This window comes from Eublepharis macularius, chromosome 1, assembly GCF_028583425.1.
Source record: "Eublepharis macularius isolate TG4126 chromosome 1, MPM_Emac_v1.0, whole genome shotgun sequence".
Classification (NCBI taxonomy): Eukaryota; Metazoa; Chordata; class Lepidosauria; order Squamata; family Eublepharidae; genus Eublepharis; species Eublepharis macularius.
The window spans coordinates 237525023-237536146 of record NC_072790.1 but is presented as its reverse complement, the minus strand read 5'-3'; the positions used below and the strand labels follow the sequence as shown (position 1 = coordinate 237536146).

Genomic DNA, 11124 nt, shown 5'->3' with positions numbered 1-11124 from the left:
TGTTACTTTCAGATTTGCTAGTTGTTGTTGTTTTTTCATTTCAATTGCAGCCCCTTTCTCCTAAAATGTCAGAGCGCACCACCCGCCGAACTTCTACAAAGCGTTAAAATTTCAGATGAAGAAGAACAGATATTACCTGAGGACCATAAAAGAAGGTACTGGACCAACAGCATTGCTGAAAGAATCGGTGCCCAGAAGAAGCAGTACTAGCCCAAAGCACGGATGTGGTGCGACGCTTCAAGGAAAGGGCCAGCAATGACACCGCTACCGTGTGGGCGGTGCAAAGCAACGCTGGGTGCCACCAAGAAAGGTCACAGAGACATTTACGCAAAGGAAGCCACCAAACAGACATCTTGCAGCTCTCCCACTAACAGCTGGAACTTCAGTCAGTTGAGACTTCGAAGCCAGAGCGGCTTTATTGGTCACTTTGCTTGCTTTGGCACACTTCTGATTCCCAGTAGGTCTGGGTTAGCTGTTCCTTTCCAGGACGTCGACATTTCTGCTTTTCCTGTCCAGTGCGTGCTTCCACAGGGACTGGCCCTCCCAATAGACAAAGTGAGGCAGATATCGGGAGGAGCAGATTTTCTGATCCATTTGAGGTCAGACCTTAGATCAGAAAAAGGGTCACCACCCCTCCAGCAGCAGGCAAACGACTGAAGGTCAGTTATTTCGGAAACTAAATGTTTAGTTATTGATTAGGATAGAGACAGTCAGTCTTCTTGGTTTTAACCTTTCCTCAAATATTAAAAGCAGGCTTAGTTAGAGAGACATTTAAAGTCGACATTGGTGGTTAAGAAGGCACCATGCAATTTATGCCGCTGTTGTTGGTGGTGGGGTTTCGAAGGTGGTACCGATGCTACTTCCATCATTGCCGAGCTTTAAGTTTTTAAGGCTGCCTACGTTCTCATTGTTATGCTTGTGGCTGTGTTTTCTCTTGCCTTTGTTAAGATATTATTTTGTATGTAACAATGTTAGTTTTGAGCTTTCTTTGTAGGCTGCTTTGGGTAAGTGTTTGCAGAAATGAGAGGTTTACATCAAAGGAATGGAATGTATATTTTTACCAAGATTCGGGGAAGATTTGGATTTTCCATCTCAGTCAGCAAATCCACTGAGACATCAGCATAGGAATACAATCTACTGGCTGCTTCCTGAGTCCCAGAACTTGCCACTGAAGACAAATGAGCCACTAATTCAGGCTAGATTCAAGCCGAGTGACACATTAAAGTCCAAAAGGAATTCAGGGTATTATCTTTTGAGAGTCACAGCTCCCTTCTTCAGATACAAGTGGGAATGGAGGATCAATGGTATAATGCAGCTTGATTAGAGCAGAAATCGGCATCTGTAAATGCTAATCTGTAGATGGCCAAAGAATCCTGCGTCTCTGTTCAGCCCCAGGGGTGCCCATTGTTCTGAATTTGTGAATGAACTCAAGGTCAGCAACCTAATCTCTAATCAACCTCTACTCTGTATTCAGCTCTAATCAAGCTGCATTGTACCATTATATGAATCCTGATTTCTTTCTTTGCCCTTTGTTCTGAGTGGGACATAAAGGCTCAGGTATCTCTATTCCTACTTGTATCTGAAGAAGGGAGCTTTGAAAACGTATACCCTGAATATCTTGTTTTTTAAGGTGTCACTGGGCTTGAATCTTGCTGTTCTGTGGCAAACCAACACAGCTAACCACCTGAAACTAGTTCAGGCTAGCTCATCTTCTGCCTGCTTGCATGATTTAGGGGGGAAATGGCTACCTACCCCAAAGCCATCCAAAGGTCCTCTTTATTGTGTGTATCGATGCAAGAAAATGGTGGGTTGCATCTCCCGACTTTCATCGTTGAATCCACAGAAACTGGCAGGATACAGAAAGGCATCGTAGAGCACGAGATCGAGGAGAGATCTATTCACCGCTGGCAGGTCTGTTCAGTGGCTGAAATGTTACTGCATTTGGCTGGGACGATTCTACTGTCTCTGCTCAGTAAGTCTGTTTCATTATTCCTGATTCTTTATCTTCGTTAAAGCTTTGAGAATGACTGAGACGTCTTCAGAGAAAAGAGGACAAATGTTACTTTCATAAATAACACAAAAGTTACTTCTTTTTAGAGATGCTTGTTAGGTGCTTTTATAAAATAGTAAAAGAAACAATCATTGTATTTAGCAGTTGGACTGCACGTTCTGCACGTTCCAGTGTTCAAAGAGCTTCGGATACTTTCCCTTTGAAATGTGATCTCAGTTCCAAGAATGAATTAAAGTATCTTGAAGTCAAATTCTTGCTTTAGATGATGGCAGAAATGAAAGTGAATGGAACTGGCTATCGCTCTTCCCCTTCCCTCCTTTTTGGCCCATGATAATTTACACCTGACTGATATATTTGGAGAATTTCCAAGGCTGATTGAGACATATTTCTTCTGCCAGGGCTGTAATCTGGACAGGCCCGATCACAATAACGCATGCAGAAACCCACAGTTTATGGGGGATGGATAGAGAGGACGGAAACTGAGAATGCTTTTCATTTTCCTGTGCAGCTGCTGAATTGCAAAGGAACAGAAAAATCCAGACAAATGGGGAGGCGATCTTGGGGTCTCCTGGAAGAGATGTAAGAATCCCTTGCAGGCTTCCAGCTGGGCTGCTTACATCACAGGCCGTGGTGACATGGTACAAGGAGAAACAAGACCGAAGTCTGCGCATGATACACCAAGGTTTTTCGTATTCAGACCCAGGTGGAAAGTATTCAGGTCCATCAAATAATTTAGGAGATTGTTCTCTGACCATCAGCAATGTGCAAAAAAATGACTCGGGAGTGTACTACTGTTTCATTCCCACCTATGCATCTTTTAATATCCACCAAAAGACCAGGCTGATTATTACAAGTGAGTATCCCAAATATATTTATCTTACATTGTGGCACATGGAATACCTGCTTACAACTGCCAAAATTTTTCATAAAGTCTCAGTAATACCACAGATTTTAATCTATGCCATCATCATTTTGGTTTATCTTATTTTATACTCCACTTGCTGATTGACTAAATAGTCCTTCTTGTAATCTGCCCAGCTCTACTGCATTATTCGGTTTTACCAGGAATCTTTACTGTTACATTCAAATGTTTCTTGTCATCCTGTGTAAATCACTTGCTGATCGACTGGATAGTTTGTATCAGAGTTGTAATCTGTCTTGAGTCCCAGTAAGAAATGCAGACTATAAATGAAGATCAGTAGGACCCTCTCTGTTACAGTTGTTCCTAATATTCATTAATAACATATATGACGTGGTGCAGAAATCCAATAACATTGAAGGCCCTGAGCTAAATTTAGAAATCTTGATCAATGATTTTAATTAATCTCGTTGTGTGTGTGTTATGTGCCATTGTCTCCTACCTATGGCGACCCTATGAAGGAAAGACCTCCAAAACGTCCTATCATTAACAGACTTGCTCAGATCGGGCAAACTGGAGGACGTGGAAAAGAGGAAGACCTAAAACAAGCTATCTTGTTTTAGGTCTTCCTCTTTTCCTCCTGCCTTCCACTTTTCCTAGCATTATTGACTTTCCCAGAGAATCTTGTCTTCTCATGATGTAACCAAAGTATGATAGCTTTAGTCTTATCATTTTAGCTTTTAAGGAGAATTCAGGCTTGATTTGATCTAGTTAATCTTGTTACTTAATGTTAATTAGCTAAAATTCAGAAACCAATTGATCAAATTAATCTATTCATCTCATCTAATTAGAACAAATATATCCATCAGAGTGATCAGAATCCATAGACTTTAACAGATTTATATATTAACTAGAAACAAAGCCTGTTGTGCAAATAAATACAACAGGCGCTAGAGAGCTGGGGCTGAGGAGGGCTGGTGGGGGTCTAGGAAGGGCTCAGAGGCAGAAGGAGTCTGGGGAGGGCTGGCAGGTAGGAGGCAAGGGGGGTCTGGGGAGGGCTGAGAGGCAGGAGAGATCTAGGGAGGACTGGAGGGTAGAGAGGGCAAGGGGGTTTGGGGAGGGCAGAGAGGAAGGAGGGGTCTGGGGAGGGCTGGCAGGTAGGGGAGCAAAGAGGGTTCTGGGGAGGGCTGAGAGGCAGGAGGGGTCTGGGGAGAACTGGCAGATAGAAAGGGGAAGGGGGTTTGGGGAGGGTGGAGAGGCAGGAGGGGTGTGGGGAGGGGTGGCAGGTGGGGAGGGCAAGGGGGGTTTGGGGAGGGTGGAGAGGCAGGAGGGGTGTGGGGAGGGGTGGCAGGTGGGGAGGGCAAGGGGGTTTGGGGAGGGTGGAGAGGCAGGAGGGGTGTAGGGACAGCTGGCAGGCAGGGTGTGGAGCCAGGGATGGCAGGCAGAGTGGGCTCGCTGTTCCCGCTGCATTCCCGGCTCCAATGGGACTCCCATGGTGGCAGGCACGTCGCTCACGCCCTGTCGCCCGGCTCCGTGGAGAGCAGCACGCCATGGCTCCAGCGGGCCTCACAGGGCAGCGGGCGCGTCGCTTGCACCCCGTCGCCCCGTCCCCACCGAGAGCAGCGTACTGTGGCTCTGGTGGGGCTCAGACGGTTACGGGTGCTTCGCCTCCGCCCCGTCCCCACCAAGATCGGCGCAGCACTGCTCCGGTGGGGCTCAGAGGGAAGTGGGCACTTCACCTCTGCCCCGTCACCCCAGCCCTGTCGAGAGTGGTGCGGCGTGGCTCCGGTGGGGCTGAGACGGCACTGGGCACTTCTCCCCATCGCCCGGGCTCCACCAGGGCTTGCAGGTGCATCACTTTTCCCGCGCCGCCCTCCTCCAGCTGGGCTATGTAGCCTGGCGGCAGGGGGCTGGGCAAACTTGCCCAGCCATCCGCCACCAGCAGCACCCTGCAGATGCGGTGTTCCATGGTGCACTTTTATCCTGGTGCACCCGCGCAGGCGCACCAGGATCAATGTGCGTCGTCGGAACGATGCTAAGGGAATTATATAGTAGGATAAGGCGTGCTAATATCTCAATATTCACATTTCGCCAATGACCAACAATCAAATTTGGTAAAGTAAGAAATTGACTTGAATGCATTGATCTTGACAAGCGCTAAGCTATTTTGCATATATATAAAAAGGCTGGTGAAGAAACAAGGAACAGCGAAACGGGGTACAACCAATGCCGGCGCACCCGTTGCCAACCCCCCTCCGGGAGCTTCCATTGGCAGCGGCTCGGTCATCAGGAAAACCCTGGACTGCTTATTAGCATCTTAAGCGGCTACAATGGTTCTTTCCCTGCAAAAAGAAAAAGAAAGGACATTGGATTAACTGACTATAGAAGGTTTTTGGTGGACTAATAATTATGACTATATATTGAATGGACTTTGTGTACCATTTTGATTGTTGGTCATTGGTGAAATGTGAATATTGAGATATTAGCATGCCTTATTATATATAGCCTCTTTGAACTGTTTGTTCTTTTTGGCTTTGTATTTTGGAGACTGTCCCTTTTACTGGTAGATTACCCTTGGAGAAAATGGCTGCTTTGAAGGGTGAACTCTATGGCATTATACCCCACTGAGGCCCCTCCCCTCCACAAACCCCGCCCTCTCCAGGCTCCACCCCCCCCAAATCTCCAAGAATTTCTCAAGGTGGATCTGGCAACCTTCGAACCGGGGAGATACCCCCACATACACGCCCCCCATGAAATATACATGCAGAGTGGAAATTGTATTCTTGTTTAGTATGTTTTCTTGGTGCAATTAATAGCCCTGTTTCTAGATTTTATTGTAGCATTTAATTTCTAAGGGTTCATTTTATTTGGTTCATATTTCATTTGTTTTCAATGCCTGGCTACCCCTAGGCCCATACTGAGCCTAAAAGATGGACTAGGTGAAAGTCCGGCCAGTTAAAGACGTATTAGTGGCTTCTAGCCATAGTGACTAAAGGGAACCTTCACTCGGTAAACCTCTGAATACCAGTGCTGAGAGGCAACTTCAGGGGAAGACGTAGGGTTGCCAGCCTCTAGGTAGCGGCTGGAGATCTCCTGGAATTACAACTGGTCTCCAGGCCACAGAGATCAGTTCACCTGGAGAAAATGGCTACTTTGGGGGGGGGGGGTGGACTCTATGGAATTATGCCATGCCAAGGTCCTTTCCCTCCCCAAACCCCACTTTCTCCAGGTTTCTCCAGGCTTCACCCCCCTCCCCCAGATCTCCAGAAATTTCCCAACTTGGAGTTGGCAACCCTAGGAAGACCTCAGCCTGCCCTGTTGTTGGCCTTCCAAAGTTACCGGTTGGCCACTGCGTGAGACAGGATGTTGGCTAGATAGACCACTGGTTTGATTCAGCAGGGCTCTTCTTATGCTCTTACGACCTCATAAACAACTATTGATTTTCCTTCCAGTAAACAACTTGTGATTCAATTCCACCTTAAATATTCTTTTAGATATTTCTAGGCCAACCTTTTCTGTCCTGGTTCCTTCTGTCTCGATGGAGGATCAGCTTAACCACAGCCTCCCGCTCCTCTGCCTCATCTTTGACCCAAACCCTGCTTGGGAAACTGTCTCCTGGGATATTGATGGAGAAACATCTCGGGTCCAGAAGGACGTTGACATCATAGAGGAGAATGGAGTTTTCAGCATCTGGAGTTTAAAGATGGTTCCTGCCAAGACATGGGCCCAGCGGACAGCTGGTAGCTGCTCAGTCCAACAGGACAGAAACACAGGTAAGATGTGATGGTGGCTCAGCTAAGCAAATCCATCTCCTAGGGAATTGATCTTACAACAACACTATTCCTCTTCCATGGCTTGAGGGTAACATTATCCCAGCTGAGCTTCAGTTACGCACTGCTAACCTACAGCAGAGTTTTCTAGAAGAGGTAGCAAGTATCCCTTTTGTTCAGTTATATTTTTTCAGCAGTCTGTTGTTCATTTTGCTAAGCATGTTCCATGGTTTTTATACAAGGCTGTTCTGCATTTACATGACTTAAAAAGCATACATTTTGTTGGAAGGAACGGACTGTGCGATGTCACTTAGGACTAGCACAGATATCAGAGTCTGGGGGAGGGCAATAGAAAGTCAGTAAAGGGCCGTTTCCTGACGGCTTACCTTCTGCCGCTCCATGCCGCTACGTCGCGGCTCGTGCCGGAGAAAACGCAAAATATCGCGTTTTCTCACGTGAGTTTTGCACAACATAGCGCAAAACTCGCGCGAGAAAACGCGGTATTTCGCGTTCGCCCCAGCACGAGATGGGCGGCATGGAGCGGCAGAAGGTAAGCCGTCTGGAAACGGCTGGTTTCCTTCCTTCTAGTCATTTCCCTTCTCTCTCTCTTTCTCTGTTCACCATGCTTTCTACAATCTCTCTACAGCCTAGTTTAAATTAGGGTTACCTCCCAGAGATTCCTGCCTCTGCTGATTGGTAGGAGGAGGCAGGTCTGGGAGAAGTGCCAGTGTGGGAGGAGGTAGCCAGCAAAATGGACCCATGCACCCAGGGCCGCTGCCAATGACATCATTTTCAGCATGACCAGGCTTGTCATATAACCCCCACTCGGGGAGGGGGAGTCCCCCTCCCACCTACTGGATCAGCCAATTCACAATGCTGCAGCCCTTGAGTCCCAGCTCCTGTGTGCCAGACCCTGCCAAGTGATAGTCTATAGAATAAGTCCTGGCTGTCAAGGAGACTGGTGAAGCAGGAAGCCTGATGCTAAAATAGTGCACATACAAGAAAGGAAGAGAGAGAAAAACTAACTAACTAACTAACTAACTAACTAACTAACTAACTAACTAACTAACTAACTAACTAACTAACTAACTAACTGAAGAGGGCCCCTGGCTCAGTAGCAAAGAATTACTTTGTATGCAGATTATAGGTTTGCCAACTCCAGGTTGGGATATTCCTGAGGATTTGGGGGGTGGATCCTGAAGAGGGTGGGCTTTGGGGAGAAGAGGGACTTCAGCAGAGTATAATGCCATAGCCTACCTTATAAAATAGCCATTATCCGCAGGGAAACTGATCTCTAGGGCCTGGAGATCCATTGTAATTCTGGGAGATCTCCAGCCACCACCTGGGGGTTGGCAACCCTAAGGACCCAGGTTTAATTCCCCGACATCATCAGTTAAAAGGGTCAGGAAAGAGGTGATGCAGAAGGCCTCTGCCTGCGACCCTGGAGAGCTGCAGCCGGTCAGAACAGAAACTTCCTTGTTGATTTCTAGGCATATTACCATTTCCAAGGTACAGGATGTTCAAAACATTCCAGTATCGAAAACGGCTTCCTGCAACCTCTCAGCCTTCCCAAAGACATGAGCTGCACCAGCCCGGGGCTTTCAGCAGAGCCAGCATGGTATTGTGGTTACAGTGTTGGACTAGGATCTGGAAGACCCAAGTTCGAATCCCCCACTCTGCCATGGAAGCTGGCTGGCTCACTTTGGGCCAATCACATCTTCTCAGCCAGACCTTCCTCAAAGAGTTGTTGTGAGGATAAAATGGAGAAGGAGATAAACTTGTAAGCCACTTCAGGTCCCCATTGGTGGGGAAAGCATTGTACAAATGAAATAAATAAATATGCCTTACCTAAACCAGATGACCTTGGCCAGATGCCCCTTTTGTCTGCCCCTTGTGGCCCACTGGAAGAGTCAGTAGTCCACCCCCAATTCTTTCTCTCTTTCTGATTTTACAGGGAACTGCAATCTTGTGTTATATCTCGGAGTACCCTGTATTGTCATCCTCCTAGTCATTCTTTCCTTCATCCTTCATTTCAGAAAACATCTTGCCAGAGGTAAAGCGTTTGTAAGCTCTTTGTATGGTAACAGCCATTCTTGAAGCGCAGCTAAGTTTTCTCTCTATTGATTTTGCCTTCCTTCTCCCAGGGAAGGCAGGACAACCAGCAAATCAAGTACGCATGAGGGAGATCCCACAGGTAATTCTTGGAAACCGATGTGTCTAAAAGACGGAATATTTCTAATTTTGCAGAACTCAAAGCAGGGCTAGTTCCAGTTTTTGGGGTGCCCTGGGCAGAAAGTGCCCAGGGGCCCTGTATGCCCACTGGTAACCTCCCCTTCTTGCCCTCCCACCTACCTGCCTCCACCTGCCTGTGCATCCTTCCTTTACATACACAAGCTCTCCCACCACCTGCAATCCCAGCTGCCCACACTGCCTGCCTGCCCTTTCCCTGATGGGGCTGGGTGCTGGATGCAGCTAGGAGCGCCACTGCCACAGGCGCCAGGAATGCTGATGCTTTGTGCGCCACCCACACACCTTTATCAGCAGTACTAGACTAGGCAGCATGTGTAGCTGGGAGCAGAGGTGGCAAAGCACCCACAAGCAGGCAGTGGAAGGGTGTGAGTGTAGGAATCAGAGGAGATGTGTGACTAGGGAGTCAGCAGCAGCAGGCCCTGCCAGAAGCCACAGGTCCTGGCAGCTGCCACACCTTGCAGTGTGTTGAGGCTAGGGTTCACAGGTGCCCACCAGTGGCGGGATTTGCCCCCTCACCTAGCGATTGGCAGGAGGTAGCAAGCCCCTGGAGATTGCCCATCACTGGCAGGCACACAGGGAATGTACGCTGTGCATGTACTCCCTGGGGGCTCAGGAGCGTTCCCGTGCTTTGTTTGGGGCCAATTTGGGCCCCAAGCGGGCTGAATCAGCCCTGTACAGAGCACAGGAGCGCTTGTGCGGCTGGCACAGTGACATCACTTTTGGAAGTGACATCACTGCATCAGCCCTGAGGCCCGCATGCACAAAGAATAACCTCGTGCCCAACACGAGGTAAAGGCCAGGTAGGTACCCTGCCTTCCCAGTGGGAGGGGAGAGGGGCCTGGCAACCCTAAACTGAGGCCGGAAGTCCTGTTCACATTGGACTAAAGAAGGGAACGTACAGTGTGTGGAGTGGGTACTAATGAATGAATCTTTAAGCCACTCACCTTGTATTTTATGGCGGGGAGAAAATTGCCTCTAGGTCACTGGATAATGATGTTTTTGTAACCTAGAAATGTGTTCCTTATTGTTATTGTTCCCCTTTTTTTGGCCTTTGATTGTTCCACAAATGACAAAGATATCTGTTGGTGGGCAAAAGGTTATGGTGAAAAAGTTTGGGGGCTAGTAAACTTCTACTATTGTATTTGCAAGATTTTTGCTTTGCAGCATCTGAATATTTTATTTGTAAATTGCCTCTCCAGAGCAAATTGCCCAAATAACCGTTTTTCTGCAGACCCGGGGAATCTCCTGGGAATATGTGGCAATCCTGTTACACGGTTCCACTGCCCTACAGGGGCATGGGATTAGAAGGAAAGATTCTAGGGGTATTTTTAAGCAGGTTTTTAAGCATTTGATTTACAGACAAGAGATTTTTTAAAAATTAAGTGTCTCTCATGAACTGGTCTTTAAGCTTTCCGATTTTGTTGCAGACGGATTATGCAGAATTGCGTTACAACAGCTGAAATGTGCTTCAAATGGACTACTATGGTAAAAACTGACATCATTTTCTGAAGAAGAGAAGAGAGAAGCAGAAGGAAAGCTAAAACTCCAGAGTTTACGGTCATTTAACTTGCTAGATGTAGAGGCTGGTATTAAACACCACCTTGTTTTCTATATAGATGTCATTCCTGTCATTTTCAAACATATTGTCAAATTGTACCTGACAGGTAGTGTGGATACATCTGTATATGGGGAAACTGCCTTCTCCTGACTATTTAATGGAGCCAGTTCCAAGTGACTTAAAGTGCATTTAGACGGGTCATTTCATAGAAAAAGAGCTGGAGAAACTCATTAGCATAACTCATTAGCATATGCCATGCCCCTTGACATCACCAGACGTGTGTTATTAGCATAACTGATCTGCATATGCCACACCCCCTGACATCATCTATCCTGGCTGTTTTGGACCCAATCCTGGCCATTCAGGGCTGAAATTGGGCCCAAAATGGCAAAAAAGGGCTGAAAATGGTCGAAAAGGGGCCCAAAATTGCCAGGATAGGGCCACTGCTGAGTGGGAGAGTGATCCACCACCCGTCAGAGGCCTGATCTGGGCCATTTTGGCCCCAATCCAGGCCGAAATGGGTCCAAATGGCCGAGAGTCAGGTGGGTGGGCCCACCTGACATGTGACCTCTTTGGGGAACTGCTGGAACTGCGTTCCTGCACGTTCCCCCTCGAAACGAGCCCTGCATTTAGACATTATACCAAGTTGCAGTACTTAAACTCTGTTTTAGTGTGA

General features: G+C 47.4%; 1 protein-coding gene across 2 annotated transcripts; it reads left to right on the top strand.

The window, feature by feature from the left end:
- The first annotated feature begins 351 nt into the window (after positions 1-351).
- LOC129341589 (immunoglobulin lambda-1 light chain-like) lies at positions 352-10501 on the top strand. Of its 2 annotated transcripts, none has more exons than XM_054996876.1 (7): positions 352-659; positions 1844-1972; positions 2520-2864; positions 6365-6643; positions 8677-8693; positions 8785-8834; positions 10318-10501. In XM_054996876.1, exons 2-6 carry the CDS (start codon positions 1930-1932, stop codon positions 8818-8820), a joined length of 720 nt encoding a protein of 239 aa, XP_054852851.1. In that variant the 5' UTR covers positions 352-659; positions 1844-1929; the 3' UTR covers positions 8821-8834; positions 10318-10501. The 2 variants fall into 2 exon arrangements, with proteins under 2 accessions (XP_054852851.1, XP_054852842.1); XM_054996867.1 differs by having other exon boundaries at positions 8595-8693.
- The last annotated feature ends 623 nt before the right edge of the window (positions 10502-11124 follow it).

Bases quoted from the DNA above. Each gene is read 5' to 3' on its own strand.
- LOC129341589 (XM_054996867.1), top strand. From the start codon at position 1,930: ATGTTACTGCATTTGGCTGGGACGATTCTACTGTCTCTGCTCA. The intron at 2,865-6,364 runs GTGAGTATCCCA...ATATTCTTTTAG, and splicing joins GACCAGGCTGATTATTACAA to ATATTTCTAGGCCAACCTTT. The intron at 8,694-8,784 runs GTAAAGCGTTTG...TCCTTCTCCCAG, and splicing joins CAGAAAACATCTTGCCAGAG to GGAAGGCAGGACAACCAGCA.